Raw genomic sequence first — 19,088 nt, forward strand, 5'->3', positions numbered from 1 at the left:
AAAACCCCATTCTGCATAATATGACATCACAGTGGATATATAAAGTCTACACACCCCTGTTAAATTGCCAGATTTTTGTGACATGAAAGATAAAACTTTTTCAAACAATAATGTGACCTTTAACCTGTACAACTTAATTGACACTGCCCACATTTTTTGAAATGTGAAGTTGGTTGCACAAGTGTGCACACTCTCTAACAACTGATTAACCAATCACATTCAAACTCATGTTAAGTACAACACACTGCCACCATTGCCTTCAATTGACCCCCAAAGGTTCAGCTGTTCTAGTAGGCTCTTCCCGAATCCTGAAGATTTTGTGGTAACTGACAATTGGAATGGGGGAAAAAAACATTTAAATGGTCCAGTTTTATTTAGTTTTTTAACTCATTGACTCCCAGCCATTTTCACTGAAGCAACCCCCTTCGCTCCCGGCTGTTTGACTGGATTTTGGCTGATTTTGCAAGGCCCACAGAGCATTGTGTTCTATTGCTATAAAAACTACCAAAAGAAAGATTAGAGTCTCTTCTTTCATCAGGAAATAAAAGTATATTCCTATCTTTTTCCGTTTTGTAGCAATTAGCATTAGAATATAGCTAAGTTTCATCATTATTCAAAATCTGTTTAGAACTGAGGGTAACTGAGCTTTTTTCAACATGGCCCTGGTTGATCTCTTATACTCTGCTGCCACCCGCTGGCTACCGTTGCTTCAAGTCTTCTCTTCAGTTCATAGTGTGCATCAAAGCCTAAAAAGCTATTTTTTTTAAACACATAAAAACGTATGAATACATCTTTGGGAGTATGGTAATATTCAAAATAGAACGTATTTATACGTTTTTGGGAACAATTGAGTCAGTTACAAAAACTTGACTTTTGAACTGGGGTGTGTAGACTTTTTATATCCACTGTAAGTAACATATGTGTTTGTTTCTATGTTCTAAATAGTTTATTATAGATTGCCTTTTCTTTCTTTATTATTTTTATATTATTGAAATACTGCCAAAAGCATGAAAAATGTTAAGCAACATATGGACTAGATCTCCACTCTGGAGAACCTCCCGTCAAAGCTGACGTTGTCTGGGGATCTGATCTTTAGAACTACATCGGGGTCTCATATGTTTCACATTTAGGACTCGTGGACCCCTCATGGGGCTTGGAGAAGAACTTAATTGGGAGTGCAGACCTCTCTCTGGAGGTCTTCACGTGTGATGTGACATAAACTGACTTGGTCCACGGTGGACAGGACTTTCCGAGGCAAAGATTCTCCACAGTGACAAGACCAGCCCCTCCCCTCCTGAGAGAACCCGAGAGAGGAGTAAAATACCCTGGGGCGATTTTTATCTTTTATTAGATGCCAAAACACATCAGCTTTATTTCTCCGAGTAAGTCACGCATTGCACCATCACGCAAAATAATTTAACTCGGTTTCGTGGTCTCTGTGCGGATGTTGGCCGGGTCTCGGAGGTATCGGAGAGAAGCGTTGCAATCTGACAGCTGAAGGGAGAGCGACTGTTTATCTCTCGGCCCTGACGGAAGCCTTTTTTGCTTTAGAAAGGACACAAAAAGGCGGCTTTCATCTCAGAGTACGAGTCGAGCGCGCCTGCACATCAAAGAGCAGGCGACATTTTGCACAAATGACACTGCAACCTGAAGGTCGACGAGTTTTCCTGAAAACTACGTAGCTACCATGATAAATGATATTAAAATACAGTAACAGATTAAGTCTAAGTGTGCAGCAAAAAAGGAGGTTTCATTCAATTTAATGTTATTCTAAGGCAAGCCACTGTAACATGATGCACTTACATTTAGAAAATGAAAAAAAATTAAAATAAAAGTTGAATAAAAATTGTACTTAACTCATTCACTGCCATTGACGGCTATAGACGTCAAAAAATCATTTGAGTTAGTCATCATTAGTTTAAGGTTTTTTTTTTTTACTTTTGTTAACAAGAGTATGAAAACCTAGAAAAAAATGTATTGTACATTTCGAACAGATTAATCGTGAGTTAACTACTGAAGTCATGCGATTAATTACGATTACTAATATTAATTGCTTGACGGCCCTAATTTTTTAGATTTTTTTCTTTAAAAAATATATTATTATTATTTATTTCATTTTTTTAAAGAATAAAAGATTATTAAAAATTAGGGGCGTCAGGTGATTAACATTTTTAATTGTAATTAATCACGTCTTCACTAGTTAACTCACGATTAATTCTAGGTTTTCTTACTCTTGTTAACAAAAGTAGAAAAAAAACGTTTAATAGAAATAGTTCAAATGAATTTATGGCAGTGGATGAGTTAAATAAATGTTTAAAAACAAACTGACTAAACATAAATCTCAGCTTTGTGTTATCGGTGTAAAAAAAGAAGTTCTTACATTTAGTATAGTCGTATTTTTTTCAATTAAAAAATATAATTGCTGCGATATATTGTAAAACAAAAATGTACAAATGAGTGGAAGTCAAGTAAAACCTTTTCTTATTATGTTCTATGCGCCCCCGCCTGTCTAAACACGTGTTCTAATTAATATTGCGTTTGTCGAATATAAATTAAGCAGCAAAACGCAGCTTTTTATATCGATCTCAGGGGGCGGCCATTTTGACCAAACCCTAGAAAACCTTTGAATCGTGATTGGTCGTTGCCTGATCCCTGCGCAACTGCGATGTCATTTTCAGTCAACAACAAGCGGCAAAATGGCCGCCCCCTGACATGGATAAAAACAGGCAGATTTTGTTGCTTAATTCATATTCCACATAAACATAATTACGTTCATCAGAACGCCATGTTTGGGGCTTATGCAACATATTATAAAGAACATTTTTGACTTCTCTAAAAAATTTTACATGAAAAAAAATCTAAATAAGTATGAAACTATTTTTCATTTAGAACAGTATATTTATATTTATTTATTTATAATCATCATATGGTCATTTTTGAATGGCCCTTGATTAGTGTGATATATCATTGACGGTGTCCCTAATATTGTGACTACCTCACGCAAGCAAAGGAAGAATCCCAAGGGCATTTTTAGACACCTTACTTCTTGAATGAATAATGCATGAACGCTAATAACCAGTAGCCGCGTGTCTTTGGAGGTGCGGATTGAAATGAGAATTGTTCAGCCTTGAGGGAGGTCCGCGCTCTGCGGGGGGGGCGGTCCATTTGTATCAAAAAATAAATAAAAAAAGACGATGATCAATCACTGAAACCTTTGTCACACAGTTTGTGCCCGAGTCGTTTTCCTAAGAGACGAGCGGCTGCAGTCATGCGCCCCCGCAAGGTGCCCCACAGTGTTTTTATTAGTCCACGTATGCGCGTGCGCTGGCGTGGCGGCGACAAAAGCTGAGGAAAGTTTTATTTCGGCCTGGACCCGATCAAACTTTCTCTTTTTTTGTCACACCACCCGAGAGCGGCTTGATGAATGGGCCTGTGACTGGGAAATGACACCGGCGCGATAGCCTGTCACACCAGTGACTGAGCACCAGGCGGCGGGGCTCGCACAAGCTGCCATGGAAGGAAAAGACCTGGAAACGACAACTAGCGTGGCTAGCTGTGCTTTTGTTTCTTTAAAAAAAACACATTTATAGTAACATCGTAGGTCACAATAAGTATCAAGCGTGAGGGGAAACATGACATCTATGCTAATTTATGTTAGCCGATTGAAGGCGTTTCGCATGATATGATAGCGTGAAGCTAATGGACAAAATTCATATAGCTCGTCTTCCTACTTTTAATTATGCCGTGGTTAACCTGTGACATCGAGGCTAATTTCCATTAGCCTCTATATAGCATTTTGCGTTATATGTTAGCACGAGGCTAAGAGACGTTCTAAAAAATATGTGGCTTGGTTGAAGATTTCAGTGTTCAAACATACAAGGTGAGATGATATATGACATCTACGCTAATTTATGTTAGCCCATTTATGGCGATTCACATTATATGATAGCGTGAAGCTAATGGGCTTTCATAAGACAACATCACATGCTTTGTCTTCCTAATTTTAATTATACAGCGGTTAACTTCTCTTTATACGTGTATGAATATGAAGTACTTTAACTTAATTTTGATTTGATTTTAGTTTCATAACAACTGTGGTAAAACTGACTTTATAATTGTATGACATCGAGGCAAATTTCCATTAGCCTGTATATAGCATTTTGCGTTACATGTTAGCACGAGGCTAACAGACGTTTGACAAAGATATATGGTTTGGTTGAAGATGTCAGCGTTCAGATATACAAGGTCAATTCTCTGATTGTATCCTCTGTATGTGTTTTTTTTTTAAAGTTCATCATTGTAACATCTATGCTAACTTCCGTTATACAATAGCATGAAGCTAACGTAATTGCTTTGTTAAACATTTTTGTTTTTGTTGTACACTTGCTGTGTGTATGTGAAAGTTTATCTATGTTCATTTACATTAGCCCATCTACGACATTTTACGTTACGTTAGCATTTAAGCTAACACAACTATAGCGTTTGATTGGTTGACCGTTTTTGATGAAGCTATTTCGGTAAACATGAACTGTGAGTGACAATAAGTAATACTTTTCTGATTCCTTCAGGAAATGACATTGTACCCGGCAGCCTGTTAGAAGATGGACCCCGCCTCGTCCTTACCTCGGGCTCCCCGCAATCGCACTCCTCCCCTTCCTCCACGTAGCCGTTGCCGCACTTCTGACCCCCGTAGAGCACCTTGACCTCGGGCATGTTGTAGAGACACATGCCCACGCCTTTCTCCAAACTGGCTGCGAGGTCCTTCTTGCTGCACGTGCTGAACACGGTGGGGAACGGATACCTAGCAGGAGCAGAGTTGACACAAGGTCAACCGTCGCTGCTATTAGAGTCAGCTTTAGAATAAAATACCTTTAATTTGATGAAATCATAAATATAAAGATTTATTTTGTGTATTTGTAAGAATGATGTTGTTTCAAGGGTTTGTTTTTATAGTGGAACCAATGTTCGTTAAGTGTTGTATGGGGACGCTAACGATTGACGCACTGCTATGTCATTCCTGGTAAGACGATGGCAAGCCAGCCTGAAGAGCTGCTGTTGTAGCGGTTGGAAGAAGCTACTTTACTCCTCTCTAGTACATGCGGACAACGAGGTAACCTATTTGCAAGCATTTTCACTCTTTCTGTTAGTATTTACGATGCCTTTTGGAAGTACAGTAGTGTACTGCTGTTAGCTCGCTAGCACGCTAGCGCTAGCTCGTTAGCATGCTATCATCGTTAGCAGGCTTATTTAGTGGATGTTAACAGGGCTGTATGGAAACATTGAAGTTATGTTTTGATTGTTTATATATTTATGTTCTCTATGAAAATTTATTTTTTAGCTCTCTTTAATATGGTGTTTTCTGCATTTTGTACAGTTCTGACGGCATGCTTAACCCGCAATAAATGCAAAAACAGACCCTGCCCCAAAAAACGTATCCCAAGATGAGCTCAGTTTGGAGTGGCTCTACGTCGAACCTGTTTATTATGACAGCTGAGGCCACCGGCTAGAGAAAGTGAGCCAAGCAGAAAGTGTCGACTTCCTTGGATAATATTGTCTCGAAGCCCCGCGGCGTCTCCAGGTGTATCGCTTGCCCAAGCGGAACTAATTTGGCCGAGCACAACAATTAGGCACCTTTTAATTAGCCAGCCCCCTTTTCAGTCGCAGTGAAAATAAAAACACGGCTGAAGATAATATCTCACGCCTTAGGAAGGCTTCGGGCGAGCTAAGATTTCGCTGCTCCATCTTGCTCTCATTCGGCTTTATTGATTACCGCGTGAGGATCACTTTGAAATGCTCATCAAGTGAGAAGAAAAATGTTAATTAACGATCACCCGTGGATTTTTCAGTGAGCGGCTTTTGTTTATATCTCTGCTTGACTAGATGGATTTTAATCTGTGGAACAAATCTTCACTTAGCATGGATCAACATAGCTCATTTATATTCGTGCGGTGACTGGCATTGATCGTATTGTTGGCGTGGAGAGGGCGGGATTTGAGAATCATCCAACGCGTACTTTTCCATATCGGCTAAGATTTCCTGCAGTTGGCGAATATCAGTATCGGCCTTCTTCAAAAATTTGACGGCCGATAAAAGAGCTAGCCGATAAAAGAGCTATTTAAAACTGCGTTAAGCTCGGGCAGCTACATTTTCAGTTTTCAGTCCCTGGGAACGCTCTGCACCTTTTGTGATTGTTGAAATTATATATTATATATTGTACATTTCAGATATTAAATTTTTTTTGAAAACTTTATTGGAGAAACTAATACTGAGCTATTTATTTAAGTTTTATTTTTTTATATATTTTTTAAGATGTGCTGATGACCTTGGGAACTCCCGGAACTTGTTAGAATTTTAAAACAAATATGTGTATTTTATAATTAAGGAATAACAAAAATGAATATTTAGCAAATCGGAAAATGTGTTCAATAAATTCAAGTCAAGAACTGGAATTTCTATTTTTTTTTCAAAAGTTCAATATATGTTTCCCTTTTACTGAAAATGAATATCGGCTCCAAATATCGGTCATCGGCCTCCTTTGCTACTAATTATCGGTATCGGTTTTGAAAAAAACATATCGGTCTATCTCTACCGAAAACCCCCTAAATCAGATCACCGGTAAGTTGAGTTACCACTATTTGACCATTCCGCATATTTTGGGTTGCTTTTAGCACGGTTAATATTGTCCAAGTGGCAACTGTATTCTGTTCTGGCACTCTTCTGTATGCAACCCTCAGCGGACAAAACTTTCGACATTATTGCTTCAGAAAGTCCAAAACGAGCCGCCTAGACACTGCAATCCCACTGAAAGTTCTCAAAAGTTCTCCATCTCACTGATAAATAAACGACTGGACGAGGACGTGAGGTCGATGTTTAATAAGGAGAGCCAAAATCAAAGCGACCTGTCACTTGATTGCCAGCTTCAGACTTCACTCGGATGAGAGTGAAAGCGTTTTTTTCTTTTCTTCCGGTGACTGTGCTGCCGAGTGACAAATATTTAGTCCCGGCTAACAAGAGGAGACACGTCTGACCTTTTAGCAAATGTTCGTCTGCGACACCATTTGAGGGTGGGGGTGGGGGGGGGGGGTGTTAAAAGAAAGGACACGTTGTGCAAACAGCGGGATGTCTTTTTGCGGATGACATCCACCATCTTGCTTAATCTCAATTTGACAGCTTTTTGTGCAAATTCTACGCAAGTAATGCGGCTCTTGATGTCGAGTAAATGTCCGCTCATGTCATCGCGTCTACGAATTCCATTAACGAGGCCTGTCATGAAGGTACACTCGTTTGGTTCCTTTCTTCCGACTTCACCACAGACTAAAGTGGGCCGGGTATACAATACACTGACTGGACTTATTTTTTACCCCAGATGACCAACACAGACCACGCGTAATGAGTTCCGTTGTAGTACCCACACTGACCTGTGAGGGGCAGCATGGTACTAAAGGGGATCCAGACTGCCGGAAAATGCAAAGAGTAGTAGTAGAAGAAGAAATAGAACGCGCTAGGCTAACTGTTAGCTCATCTGGAATCTACCCTACAGTTGCGAACTCGTTTTGTTGCAATTTCTTTGTTGTGGACGACTGTTGTCGCTTCACGATTGGCTATCGTCTGAATTTGCAATCAGAAATATTGAACATGTTTAACATTTATGATTGTCGGCAGAGGCTGATTTCTGATGTAAAAAATAAATACAATTAAAATCAAAAAAAGTGTGTACGCCAAGGTAATTACAGTTGACAAAAACTTTTTTTTTTAAATTATTAATTAAATCAAATAAAAATGAGTGCTTAAAAAAATAATGAATAAAACATTTATAAAAAAAACTAAATATAATTATGATGAAAATGTCTAATCTTTGTCAATTTCACATGCGAGCTTTTGGAGTTTATTATATTTTTACTTTATTACAAAATATTTAGTGTTTTTTTTAATTTATATCTTGCATTCGACAAATACTCCATGTAAAAATAAATAAAACTAACATTAAAACTAATAAAAACTTTTGGCATTTTTGAAGAAATACAGACAAAAAACTTATCGTTCTAAAAAAATAATTACGAATGAAAACTAACTAAATATGAAGTAACACAAATAAAGACACATTGTAATAAAAAAAACAACCTAAAACCTGGTGTATGCTGCTTAAGTTCACATAGAATGACGATGTCCGCCTCTCAGCCCAAATCAAGTCTTTGCGATTATAAATATTGAACAGGTTTAACATCTACGATCGTTCACCCAGACAGTTTAACGAGCAGATTGTTAGAAGGGGGAAAAAAATAAAACACTTTTAACACACTTCATACCACAACTAAAGTGTCGAGAGAATATTTTCACATCCAACAATCGGGGAAAAATACTCCAATCTGGTCCGATGATCAGTATGTGTGTACGCGGCTCGAGAGATGTCGGGCTTCCTCGTTTGACTCGTCGGCTGCGTGCGCGCCGAGGCGTAAAAGCACCTCTCGCCGTCATCCTGATTGCAGCCGGCAGTGCCACCGATAATCACATCATTTGGATGCAAGGCCGTCCTCTCCCCCGTGAGCAAGTTTAAAGTAAGAGAACCCCTCAAAAAAAAAAAAAAAGTGGGCACACAACCACACCGCTACATTTACTGTACGACCTCATAGCCATGGATAAACTAGATAAAAAAAATAAATAAAACGTTATGATATAATAACGAGTTATGATTTGTTTGAATAATTCATCAGCACTGTGACTCATGCTGCCGTGTTTGGATCATATCGTCGTTCCTCCCGAATGCCCGCCATGACTCCACTTGTCCTGACGATGAAGTAGACACAAGTCAAAAAACGCTCTTTTGGCTGCCTGCTCAAAAGGTACTTTCAGTTCATCCGTGGCAATTAGTTTTCATCGTCGGGTAAATTATGTATTTGAGGCTTTTTTAAATGATGTGCCCCACAAGGCAATTGTCTCATTATTGTCTGTTGTCTGAAATCAAAGTACATGAATGAAGGGTGTACTAGAACCCTATTGATGGCTTGTCTGAATTTTGGTAAACTATTTTAATAATCCATTCATCAGTTCCAAGACATTTTTTACCATAAAAAATGATACAAAATTGTACCAGTGTTAGAAACACATAAAAAAGATTTTTTTTTTAAAGTAAAAAAAAAAATCCAATCTTATTTTATAGACATTTACTTGTACCTAGATTGTAAATAAATAAAAGGTGTACTAAATGTTAAATTAATGTAATATAAAGTACCTAATTTAAAAAAATGCTTGCATGTGCACCGATTAAACAAGGTATCTAAACGATTATCAAAATAATTAGCGACTAATTTGATAATCAATTAGTTGTCGATTATTCAATGCACCTCTAATTTATACGCAATTTACATATTAGATTCTGAGAAATTAATAGCCGATGAACAAAAACTAAGATTTCAATTATTACACTTCACAATTACAAATCAGCATAATCGTAAAAAAAAAGGGATTATTAAAACAAATTTTTGAGTTGTTTAAATGTATACATTTGCATCTTTTTATTTTAATTTTAAAATAAATCATTTAATAAATGTTTCATCCAAAAGGAACTTGCATAATTATAGTGTTTCAAATAATTTGATTTGTCTTAATATTTAAACATTTTCTTGTTTTGTACCAAATAATAAATGATCGTCCTACTGCAGTGCACAAGCTGCATTCCAACTTCAAGTTTTTGCAACATAAATAAATAAATAAATTATGTTTGGTCCAAAAGGAACTTATATAATTATGTTATATATATATATATATATATATATATATATAAATATATATATAAATATATATATATATATATATATATATATATATATATATATATATATAAATATATATATATATATTTTTTTAAATTGGTATTAATATTTTAAAATGTTGAAACATTTTCTTGTTTTGTACCCCTCAAAAAATAATTGTTTGAATAATTGTGGTTTCAATTATTGACAAAATATGATTAATATTTTTTTCCGTAATCGAGCAAAAAAATAAATAAAAACATCGAAACATTCAAAAACTCTGGGCCACAAAAACTATGGTTCCACTGTATTACAATTGGTTTCCCCCCAAAATCCAAATATCAAGTGGCATATTAGAGTCGGTCTGGTTTTAGCAATGGAGCGGAAAGCCGCCCGGGCAAAACTTCCAACGCGGGAGTCAAAATCCGTTGCTGCGCTCTGGACCGGCCTTATCAGCTTTGCTGTTTACTAACATGAGAGTCCATCGCTCGCGGCTGCATTGTTATCTCCTCGACCCAGGCCACGTGGGTGGAATACTGGAGCAGCTGCTTCAGTCTCTGCTCTCGGGCCACAGTGTGTGTCTCGTGTGTGTGTGTGTGTGCGTGCGTGTGTGTGGCTGTCTTGCGATAAGAGCGATTACAGTATGTAGTGAATCTGCAACATCGTTTACAGATGAAAATGAGCTAGTCTGACTCCATACATCTCGTTAAATGAGATATATTTATTCAAGAAATGGAGCACAGATTACAAAGCCATTTTCCTGTCAAGCACTTTTCGGAGCTGATTGCATCATACAAGTGACCTAGCCAGTGAGCCAATGGAAAGGCTGGCTTTTGTTACCATGACGACCAATGCACCTTTTTGCGTGAGGGCACTTTGATGCCAGTTTCAGTCGACAGCAGGGGGCGGTGTTGGATAAAATGGTAGGTCTCTAAAATGGCTGAAAACGATTATTCCACAAACTTGCCAAGAAAATTTTGACTTCCCTCTAAAAAAAACGTTGGGTCAAAAATACCCAATTTGCGTCAGAAATGGACCGATCCATTTGATCGGGTCAAATTGGGTTATTTTTGACCCCTGGCTAATTTAACCCTATTCCCATCAAGTCAAAAACAACATGATTCTTTGATCAAGATGAGGCGTTACCATGATAGCATGCCAGTTAGCATGTCTGCCTCGCAGTTTTGAGGTGCCGGGTTCGAATCTTATCTTGCTCTCCCAATTCCCCAATCATTCACGCGAGGGGAATTAGACGGAAAAAAGATGGCGTCTCACCCCGTGGAGGGCGTCATGATGCAGCCGCCGCGGTCCACCGTCATCCTGCAGCCGCAGCCGCGCTCGGGCGTGTCGTGATTCATGCCGAAATTGTGGCCCAGTTCGTGAGCCAACGTCACGGCCGCGCCCAAAGGGTTCTCGGAGTGATCCTGTGGCAGGGATGCGGAAAAAAGTACAGTAAGAGTAGAGCATAATGAACTAGACTAAGTGCAGTTTCTGGAGAAATTGCATAAGAATGCTGGATAGCTGAATGCTAATAGCTGAATGCTAATATTTGAATGCATGTGGAATGCTCTATTATAACAATAATGTTAAATGACATTGGAAAAAAATGGATGTTTAAGCTGCTGATTTCAGAAAATTTGGGATCACTACTGCCACCTGTGGCCAAAAAATGAAACTGCACACTCCCTTCTTCAAATACACAATGCGCACGCTACGTCACATTCGCAGACAAAGTGCAAGAAGTTCAAACCCGAATCCAGTCTGAAAACTATTGTGGAAAGTCGTGCAGGAGTTCACATTGTGAACAGAAAGCTGAAAGCTGAAAATATTTATTAATACACTTCCACTTCATGTCAAAAGACATTTTGTAAAATGGATGTTAAATTAATGGACTAAATTAATTCAGAAATTGAAAAAAAAAAACGTTCAAAGTGGGAAGCGAACCCTGACCTTCTACATGCCAATCATTTGATTTAACCACTCCACTATTCTGGATATGGAACTATTTCTGAAATTGAAGAAAAAAAAAAGTGTTCCAAGATGGGCTTGAACCCACGGACGGATCCAGGCCTGGGTAATGCCAGGCAGATGTTTTACCAGTGAGCTAAGTGACTTGGTCGCTTCCAGCATTCCCACAATTATAACTCAACTAAAAACCATAATGAGAGTACACACACAAGTGTACACACCCTCTTATAAATGGGATGTGGCTGTGTTCACAATTGACCAATCACATTCAAGCTCATTTTAAATGGGACTCAGTACACACCTGCCATTTTTAAGTGCTGCCAAATAAAGTTCAGATGTTCTTAGTAGGCTTTTCCTGACATTTTCCAAATTAACTTTGAAAGTGTAAACACTTTTTAATGCACTAAAGTGTGTTTTGGGGGCTGTTTTTCCTCTCATCGTGATTGGTCACCGATGACTCGGGTCGCCTTTTAACTCATTCACTGCCATTGATATATTGAAATATCATTTTAACCATTTCTATTAGTTTAAAAAACAAATTGTATGAAAACCTAGGCATTTTTTAAACAATCTTTTTTTTTTTTGAAAAAAAATGAAAAGATTATTACAAATTAGGGGTGTCAGGCGGTTACATTTTTTTAAATTAATCGCATGACTTTAATAGTTAACTCACGATTTATCACACATTTTCTATCTATTCTAAATGTACAATAAATCATTTTCTAGGTTTTCATACAAATGTTAAACTGATAGAAATACTTGAAATGAAATTTTGACGTCTATAGCCGTCAATGGCAGCGAATGAGTTAATCTTGGCGGCAGCCATCTGCTGCCAATAAAGTAACGGGGACGAGAAACATCTGGAGAAGGCCGCGCCCGAAGAAGACACATCTATTAACGCGAGGGCAGGTCCATCTGGGCCGCTGCCTAATAGCATGCAGCAGATAACCACTTTGTCATCGGACAGCCGGGCCCGCGCCGGCAGCACATTTTTACACCCAAAAAAAGACGTCGTGATCGGAATGAGGGCTGGCAACGGCCATTTATCATAAAAATGTAAATTCCTTTTTTGTGTGTGCGCGAATAAAAACACCTCAGCGAAAAATTGAACGACCGTGCGACGGGCAAGGTCGTTTCACCTTTTCCGAAATGATGTCATTTCATATAGCGGCGTGTCGGGATTGCGCACGAACGCCCTTGCGGCGGAGACGCAACACCTCTTTGGATTTATGAAAGGCGACAGGGGGGAGGGAGAGGAGGCGCTAAAGCGTCGCGGCTCACCATGACGATGCCTCCGGACTGCTCGGCCGTGCACATGCTCATGATGGGCGCCATGCCGATGGTGGTGCCCTGGAAGTAGACCCCGCTGCAAAAGGACACAAGGATCAAGTCATCAATTGTTTACGAAAGGGAGAGCTCAAATGTCATTTGGGGCAGATTTAAAAAAAATAACGCAAACAAATCTGTGCTTCGTACACTCTAAAAAGAGTTGGAACGATCCACTTTATGGGTTAATTTGACCCAACTTTTTGGGTTGTTTTATACAAATTGATCCCATTTTTTGACCCAAGGATGTGACCAATATTTATGACCCATTGCTTGAATCACAAGTTGACAATCGGTCCATTTTTTACCCATATTTGTTTTTTTTTTTTTTGAGTGTAGATTTTAGGGGTGGTTAAAAAAAAAATCGATTTGGCAATATATCGCGATATTACAGCGCACAATTCTCGTATAGATTCAATATGCAGCCGAATTGATTTTTTAAGATCAATTTTAATGGAAATATTTAACAAAATGTTCGAATTAGGGTTCACACTTTAAGCATGGAAGAATGCTAAATGAATGGAACATTAAGCCTTAACATTTGATTTCGATGCTGTTCAAACGTGAAACGGATTGCAACCTGTTTGTTGAATACAGCGGCTCACAGTTATAAGCCAGAAGTACATTTTCATACAAATCTTACAGTGTACATGTACAAGGTAACTGATTAGTATTTTCCAAATTTGAGTAAAAGAAAAAAAAAATCGCAATAATTGACTCGGGATTAATCTGTATGGAATCGAATCGTGACCTATGAATGGCGATACAGATCGAATCGCAAGGTACTAGGCAATTCACACCCCTAGTAGATTTAGATTTTGGCCTGTTTTCCTGCCGATTCACCTCCATTTTTGTTTGATGGTGTGCCATGAGATTTTTCCTGTATAAAATATATGCCTTGGCCCAATAAAGGTTATTAGGAACCACCACATTGATGCTATTTAGCACTAGCATCAATCTAGCAAAATGTAAACTTTGTGGTTATTTTAAATACATATTGTATTTAGTTTGACAAAATTATTAATTATAATAAACTACTAAATAAATGGGAATATTTTCAGAATTTACATGTAATTATTTGCACCAAAAAAAAAAAAGGGGGGAAATATTTGATTATTTATTAGACATACTGGTCCGGCCCACTTGAGATCAATTTTGAATGAAAGTGGCCCCTGAACGACAATGACTTTGACACCCCTGCTTTAGCGCCTTTCCCGAACCAATATTTGGTGCGCACGTGAATTGTTTATCATCCACCTTATGAGCTGAGCGTTGTCGTGAGCTTTGTGGGGCAGCAGCTTGACTTTGCGCCAGTCGAGGAACTCATGAAGGGTGGCGAAGGGATCCTGCGTGACGGGACATTTGTCGTGGTCGCTCCACACCTCCAGGCCCACCAAGGCCACGCGGATGTTCAGCGCTCGGTAGAACTGAATGGAAGAAAGAAAGAGAAGGAAAAAAACTAAGTAGCTTTTAATCTTGGAGGCCATAACATAAAATCATCTTGGTTAAATACGGCGTCTGCGCGTGTTGCGTTTGGGCAGTGTTTACCTTGTCCACATAATTGGCAATTTCTGCAAGTCTCTGTTTCACCTTCTCCACGTCACTCCCCTGTTTTTGAAACTAGACACAAAAAAATAATAAAAACACATATTAATGTTAGGGAGAAATAAAAAATGTATGCACATTTTAAAAATGTGTGTATTTAAAAAATTTATGAAAATAAATGACATTAAAGTAAATTGGTTGAAATGATAATTTTACATTACATTCATTTTTATTACATTTATTTTCCAACTAAAGTTAAAAGCTCCCAATAATTAAAGACAAAAAGTGAACTTGTACACTTATTAGTATTTCCTATATTGTGAAAATAACTTTTTACTATTATAATTATTATTAGTAGTATCAGTATTAGTGTTAGTTATGCACTTATTATTAATAATAATGCTATTATTTACTTTAAAAAAATGCTACTAAAATCTAATAATGAAATAAAATAAATAACATTCCCATAATGATATTAGAGTTCTTATGAATGGTTATATCTTATGTTTATGTTTCTAATACATTTGATTTATTTATCTTATTTTGCTTAAAATAAGCTTGGTTAATCAAAATCAAAATGATAAATCTATATTTTTTAACAATTAAATGAAATGAAATAAAACTAATCTAATAGTTTTAAATTAAATAATTAAATAATATTAAAACACATAAAAATATGTTTACAACCTTCTAAAGAAAAATATCAAGAATTATGCAAACACAAAAAAATATTCCCTCACCTGTGATCCTCCCGAAAATGGAGGGACAACAACAACAACATATTGGGACTCATGTGAGAATCACACATGATGATTTGATAAGTGAATCAAATACATTGTCGGTCCCTTGTTCCCATTCTTGTGGGAAGACATTGTTGTGAATGTGTGGGAATTTGTGTCCATTCATCCAACAGAGCATTTGCGAGGTCAGATGTCGTCCACGTCTCTCTCTCTCTCTCTCTCTCTCTCTCTCTCTCTCTCTCTCTCTCTCTTAGTTGGTCCCGATTGTTGAAGGGCGTGAGGTCGGGGCTTGATTCCTTTGGGCTTGCTGACATTAGCAGAAGCGGGAGGAAACCCAGCGTAGATCTTTTTCCTGTCTGCTCACTCCGCTGGGGAGTCATTTCCTGTCAAGCCGCTGGCACCGAAGCACACAGCTTGTTGCACGCTGACCTATATCTGCAGCTACACTCTTCATAGAACGGCCCCTTGTCCCGACATCCACCCTCCCTTTTTGCTGCGCTCGTCATTGCGGTGTAGATGAACGGGAACCAGGCGGGTGGCTTTACCTCTCGGTTGTCCGCCACGATGATCAGCTCCACGTATTTGGTGGTCTTCTGGGCATCTCTTTTGTGCTGAGGTAAAAAAGAAAAGAAAAAGATGATGGATTATTATTATTATTATTATTAATATTTTAGTATATAATGGCTAATATTAATGTATTAAATGATTTAAACATATACAATTATTATTACAGTACATATGCATTATTACTATTATTATTATTTCCTGTTGTCCAGGTTCACACTGTGCCCCCCTTTAGTAACCCGTACCGTCTCCCACTGTTGGTCTTTGTTATTTAATGTTTCTTGGACTGGCTGTGACTGTGAAAACAAACACCTTGTGTGTTTTACATACATGATTATTATGATCATTGTAACATCATAATCATGAATATGACAGTTTACAGTAAATAAAATAATAATGCTTACTTTTTCAAATGATTGAAAACAATTTTACATATAATTTTAATGTATACCACCACTACAATTATTGATATTACTATTAGCGGTGTTTGTAATATTATAATTATTATCATCCTAATTAATACAACAAAATATATTGATTAATATATATAATTAAAGATAATAAATGTTATGATTGCTCGATGTGAATGATCAATTGCGGCATGGCATCTATTTGTTAAAAAATATTTGTTCCAATTTTGATGTTCTCACTACATTTGAACATATTACTTGGTGTGTAATTGTATAAAGTGTTGTTGTAAAGGCCCCACGATAGTGCAGGTAGTATATTTTTCCAACATAGGTGCAACTGTTTGTAAATATTTGTTGTCACATTGACATATGGCCGCCGCACCTGCTCCATGCACACCTTTGGCCAAAACTCGCCGCACGGTGCCAACAATTTTGGACTTGCATGACAAAGCTGCAGGTAACAACACTTTCTGGGAACGTCTCCAAAAGCTCGTTGGTACAAAACATTTGCATCAATTAGGTGATGTTGTACTTCTGTGTCATCGCACCCGCATGTGGAAGGCCTGGAAGGGCCTTTTAAGGTCATTCCCCGGGGCCACGGAGGACATGTTGAAGCCGCGACCGCAGTCCCCCGAGGTCAGACGCAGTTCCTCCGCTCGGTAGATGAAGTGGACGTCCGGGCCTTTGCCGGGCGCCGGTTCGATGACAAACGACTTGTTTTCAAGAGCGATGAAGCCTCTGCAAAGATACGTCGTGGAAAGAATTGAAGCAGCACAGCGTTGTCCGACTGCTACCATTTTGGTTTTGAGGGGGTCAAAATTGATGGACTTAAGTTACATGGACATTTGGTTTGGTGTGTCCTATTACCAGAGGCGTAGTTTGCATTAGGCAAGGCAGGCAATCGCTTGGGGCCCCTTAGCCAGCAGGGGCCCACAGATTTGACACAAATCGCATATCCTTCACATTAGCAGTGCAGCAATGTCAGTTTCAAATTCTTTGAGTCCGATGTTTTTTTCTTTCTTAAAAAAACAAACAAAAAACAACCATGTACATAGTAAGGCTGATAATGTTTTAGTAAATGTTTTTTTCATTTTTACTTTTTTTTTTAAAGACCATGTATAAATAAGTAAGGCAGTTTTTTTAGCGACCATGTATATAGTAAGGCATTTAAAAAAAAGATGACTATTGTAAGGTGTGCTTCTTTTTTTTTAATGACCAAATAAGGTGTTTTTTGTTTTGTTTTTTGAAAAAACAAATGTATATAAGGCATTTTTTTTAAACGACCATGTATATAGTAAGGCGTTTTTTTGTTTTGTTTTTTAGAAAAAACAACCATGTATATAGTAAGGCGTTTTTCTTTAAACAACCTGCATAGTAAGGCGTTTAAAAAACAAACAAAAAATTACCAAGTTTATACTGTAGTATGCCGTTTTTTTTTTTAAATGACTGTGTATAGTAAGACTGATTTTATTTTTTAAACGATCATGTATATATAGTAAGTCTGATTTTTGTTGTTGTAAATAACCATGCATAAAATGTGATTGTTTTTTTTTTTAAACGATGTTTAGTAAGTTGAAACGGCCTTTTTTTTTTTTTTAAACGACTCACTTCAAAGGATTCTTGCTAAAGTTAAACAAACCAAAATAAGTCACTTGAATGAAGCACAATTAATGGTGACTGTTTATTGAAGATGCAGATGTGCAATTTTAAAATGACGCCGGGGCACCCAATCCTTTCTTGCTTGGGGCCCCTGGGGAATGATTGTTGCTACGCCACTGCCTATTACTAACATCAAAATGACCACTGTAAAAAAGCTCATTAAAAGCAACAAACCAAGACTGTATCTGGAAATGTATTCCCTTCCACCAAGACCAAAAGCAAAATTCTTCTTGGACGTGACATCCCATTTCAGCACAGAATATTAAATTACGCCTTTAACGATCATACGGCCATCACGTCAAAGTGTGTTTAATTAAGCGGGACGGTGCAGAATTTTCTGCAGATGCCGCAAATCTGGAATATTTCAACTGCGGTTCATCATTGGCGACATGAAGACGCCAATTAGGCCACAAATGAGCAGAAGACGACCTCTGAGGCCAAACAATGAGCTGTGACATCACCTCTTTCCAAAAGCAACGTACAGCTCAAAGTGGCAAGGAAATATTTTTAGCAGCTACATTTGACTTGTACTGTATTGGGGAGCTAGCGATAGCGCAATTGCGGTCTGTGTCAGTTATCATATGACCTGAAACAGGCAACATCCTAGTTTTTACGAATATGTGCTTCCTGTTAATGCTTAATTTTCAACACAGACCTTTAGCATAAAACAATGACAAGGCAAATAAGGGGCAGCGGTGGATGCAAAAGTCACGTTTCTTACCGAAGGCCCGAGCAGGCGCTGAGGGTGACGTCAGAGTTGGGATGCGCCTGCACTTCCCCGTGATAGTAGCAGTTCTTCTAAAAAAAAAAAAAAAAAATACAATATTTTTTTTTGATATAATTATTAATCATAATAATAAAACAAAAACAAAAAAATACATACGCACAGCGATATTAGCACAGTTGCTACAGAAAAACTACGGAAGTCAAGTCAACTAGCATTGGACTAATTGTAAAATAAATCAGACTCAAGATCCATTCAGTTGCATTGTGGTTGGTTTGAATGCAAGTTTCTTCGTAGGGAATGCTGCATAATATCATCGTTGCATGGCACAGCTGGTGGAGCAGCAGCTCGGAGTACCTTTCAAAACCCAGATGTGATGCAATGGCGTTTAATTACACGCCAC

At 37.9% G+C, this 19,088-nt stretch overlaps 1 protein-coding gene and 1 long non-coding RNA gene across 3 annotated transcripts in view; one reads left to right on the plus strand and one right to left on the minus strand.

The window, feature by feature from the left end:
- The window catches only part of adam12b (ADAM metallopeptidase domain 12b), a 65,274-nt gene that overhangs the window by 12,927 nt on the left and 33,259 nt on the right, over positions 1 to 19,088 (minus strand). For both annotated transcript variants that reach the window (XM_086092566.1, XM_086092567.1), the window contains exons 5-12: positions 18,683 to 18,759; positions 16,851 to 17,040; positions 15,874 to 15,939; positions 14,592 to 14,663; positions 14,301 to 14,470; positions 12,999 to 13,083; positions 11,025 to 11,173; positions 4,624 to 4,801 (exon numbers count right to left, since the gene is read on the minus strand). In XM_086092566.1, coding sequence (XP_085948692.1) covers positions 4,624 to 4,801; positions 11,025 to 11,173; positions 12,999 to 13,083; positions 14,301 to 14,470; positions 14,592 to 14,663; positions 15,874 to 15,939; positions 16,851 to 17,040; positions 18,683 to 18,759 — 987 coding nt within the window. The remainder of the gene's footprint in view (positions 1 to 4,623; positions 4,802 to 11,024; positions 11,174 to 12,998; positions 13,084 to 14,300; positions 14,471 to 14,591; positions 14,664 to 15,873; positions 15,940 to 16,850; positions 17,041 to 18,682; positions 18,760 to 19,088) is intronic.
- The window catches only part of LOC147163543 (uncharacterized), a 32,301-nt gene continuing 17,790 nt past the window's right edge, over positions 4,578 to 19,088 (plus strand). Inside the window, exon 1 of the long non-coding RNA XR_015096839.1 lies at positions 4,578 to 5,110. This is a non-coding gene — a long non-coding RNA (uncharacterized LOC147163543). The remainder of the gene's footprint in view (positions 5,111 to 19,088) is intronic.

The sequence above is a fragment of the Leptonotus elevatus genome, chromosome 13, assembly GCF_054856555.1.
Source record: "Leptonotus elevatus isolate MCC_2025b chromosome 13, RoL_Lele_1.0, whole genome shotgun sequence".
In the NCBI taxonomy this organism is placed as follows: Eukaryota; Metazoa; Chordata; class Actinopteri; order Syngnathiformes; family Syngnathidae; genus Leptonotus; species Leptonotus elevatus.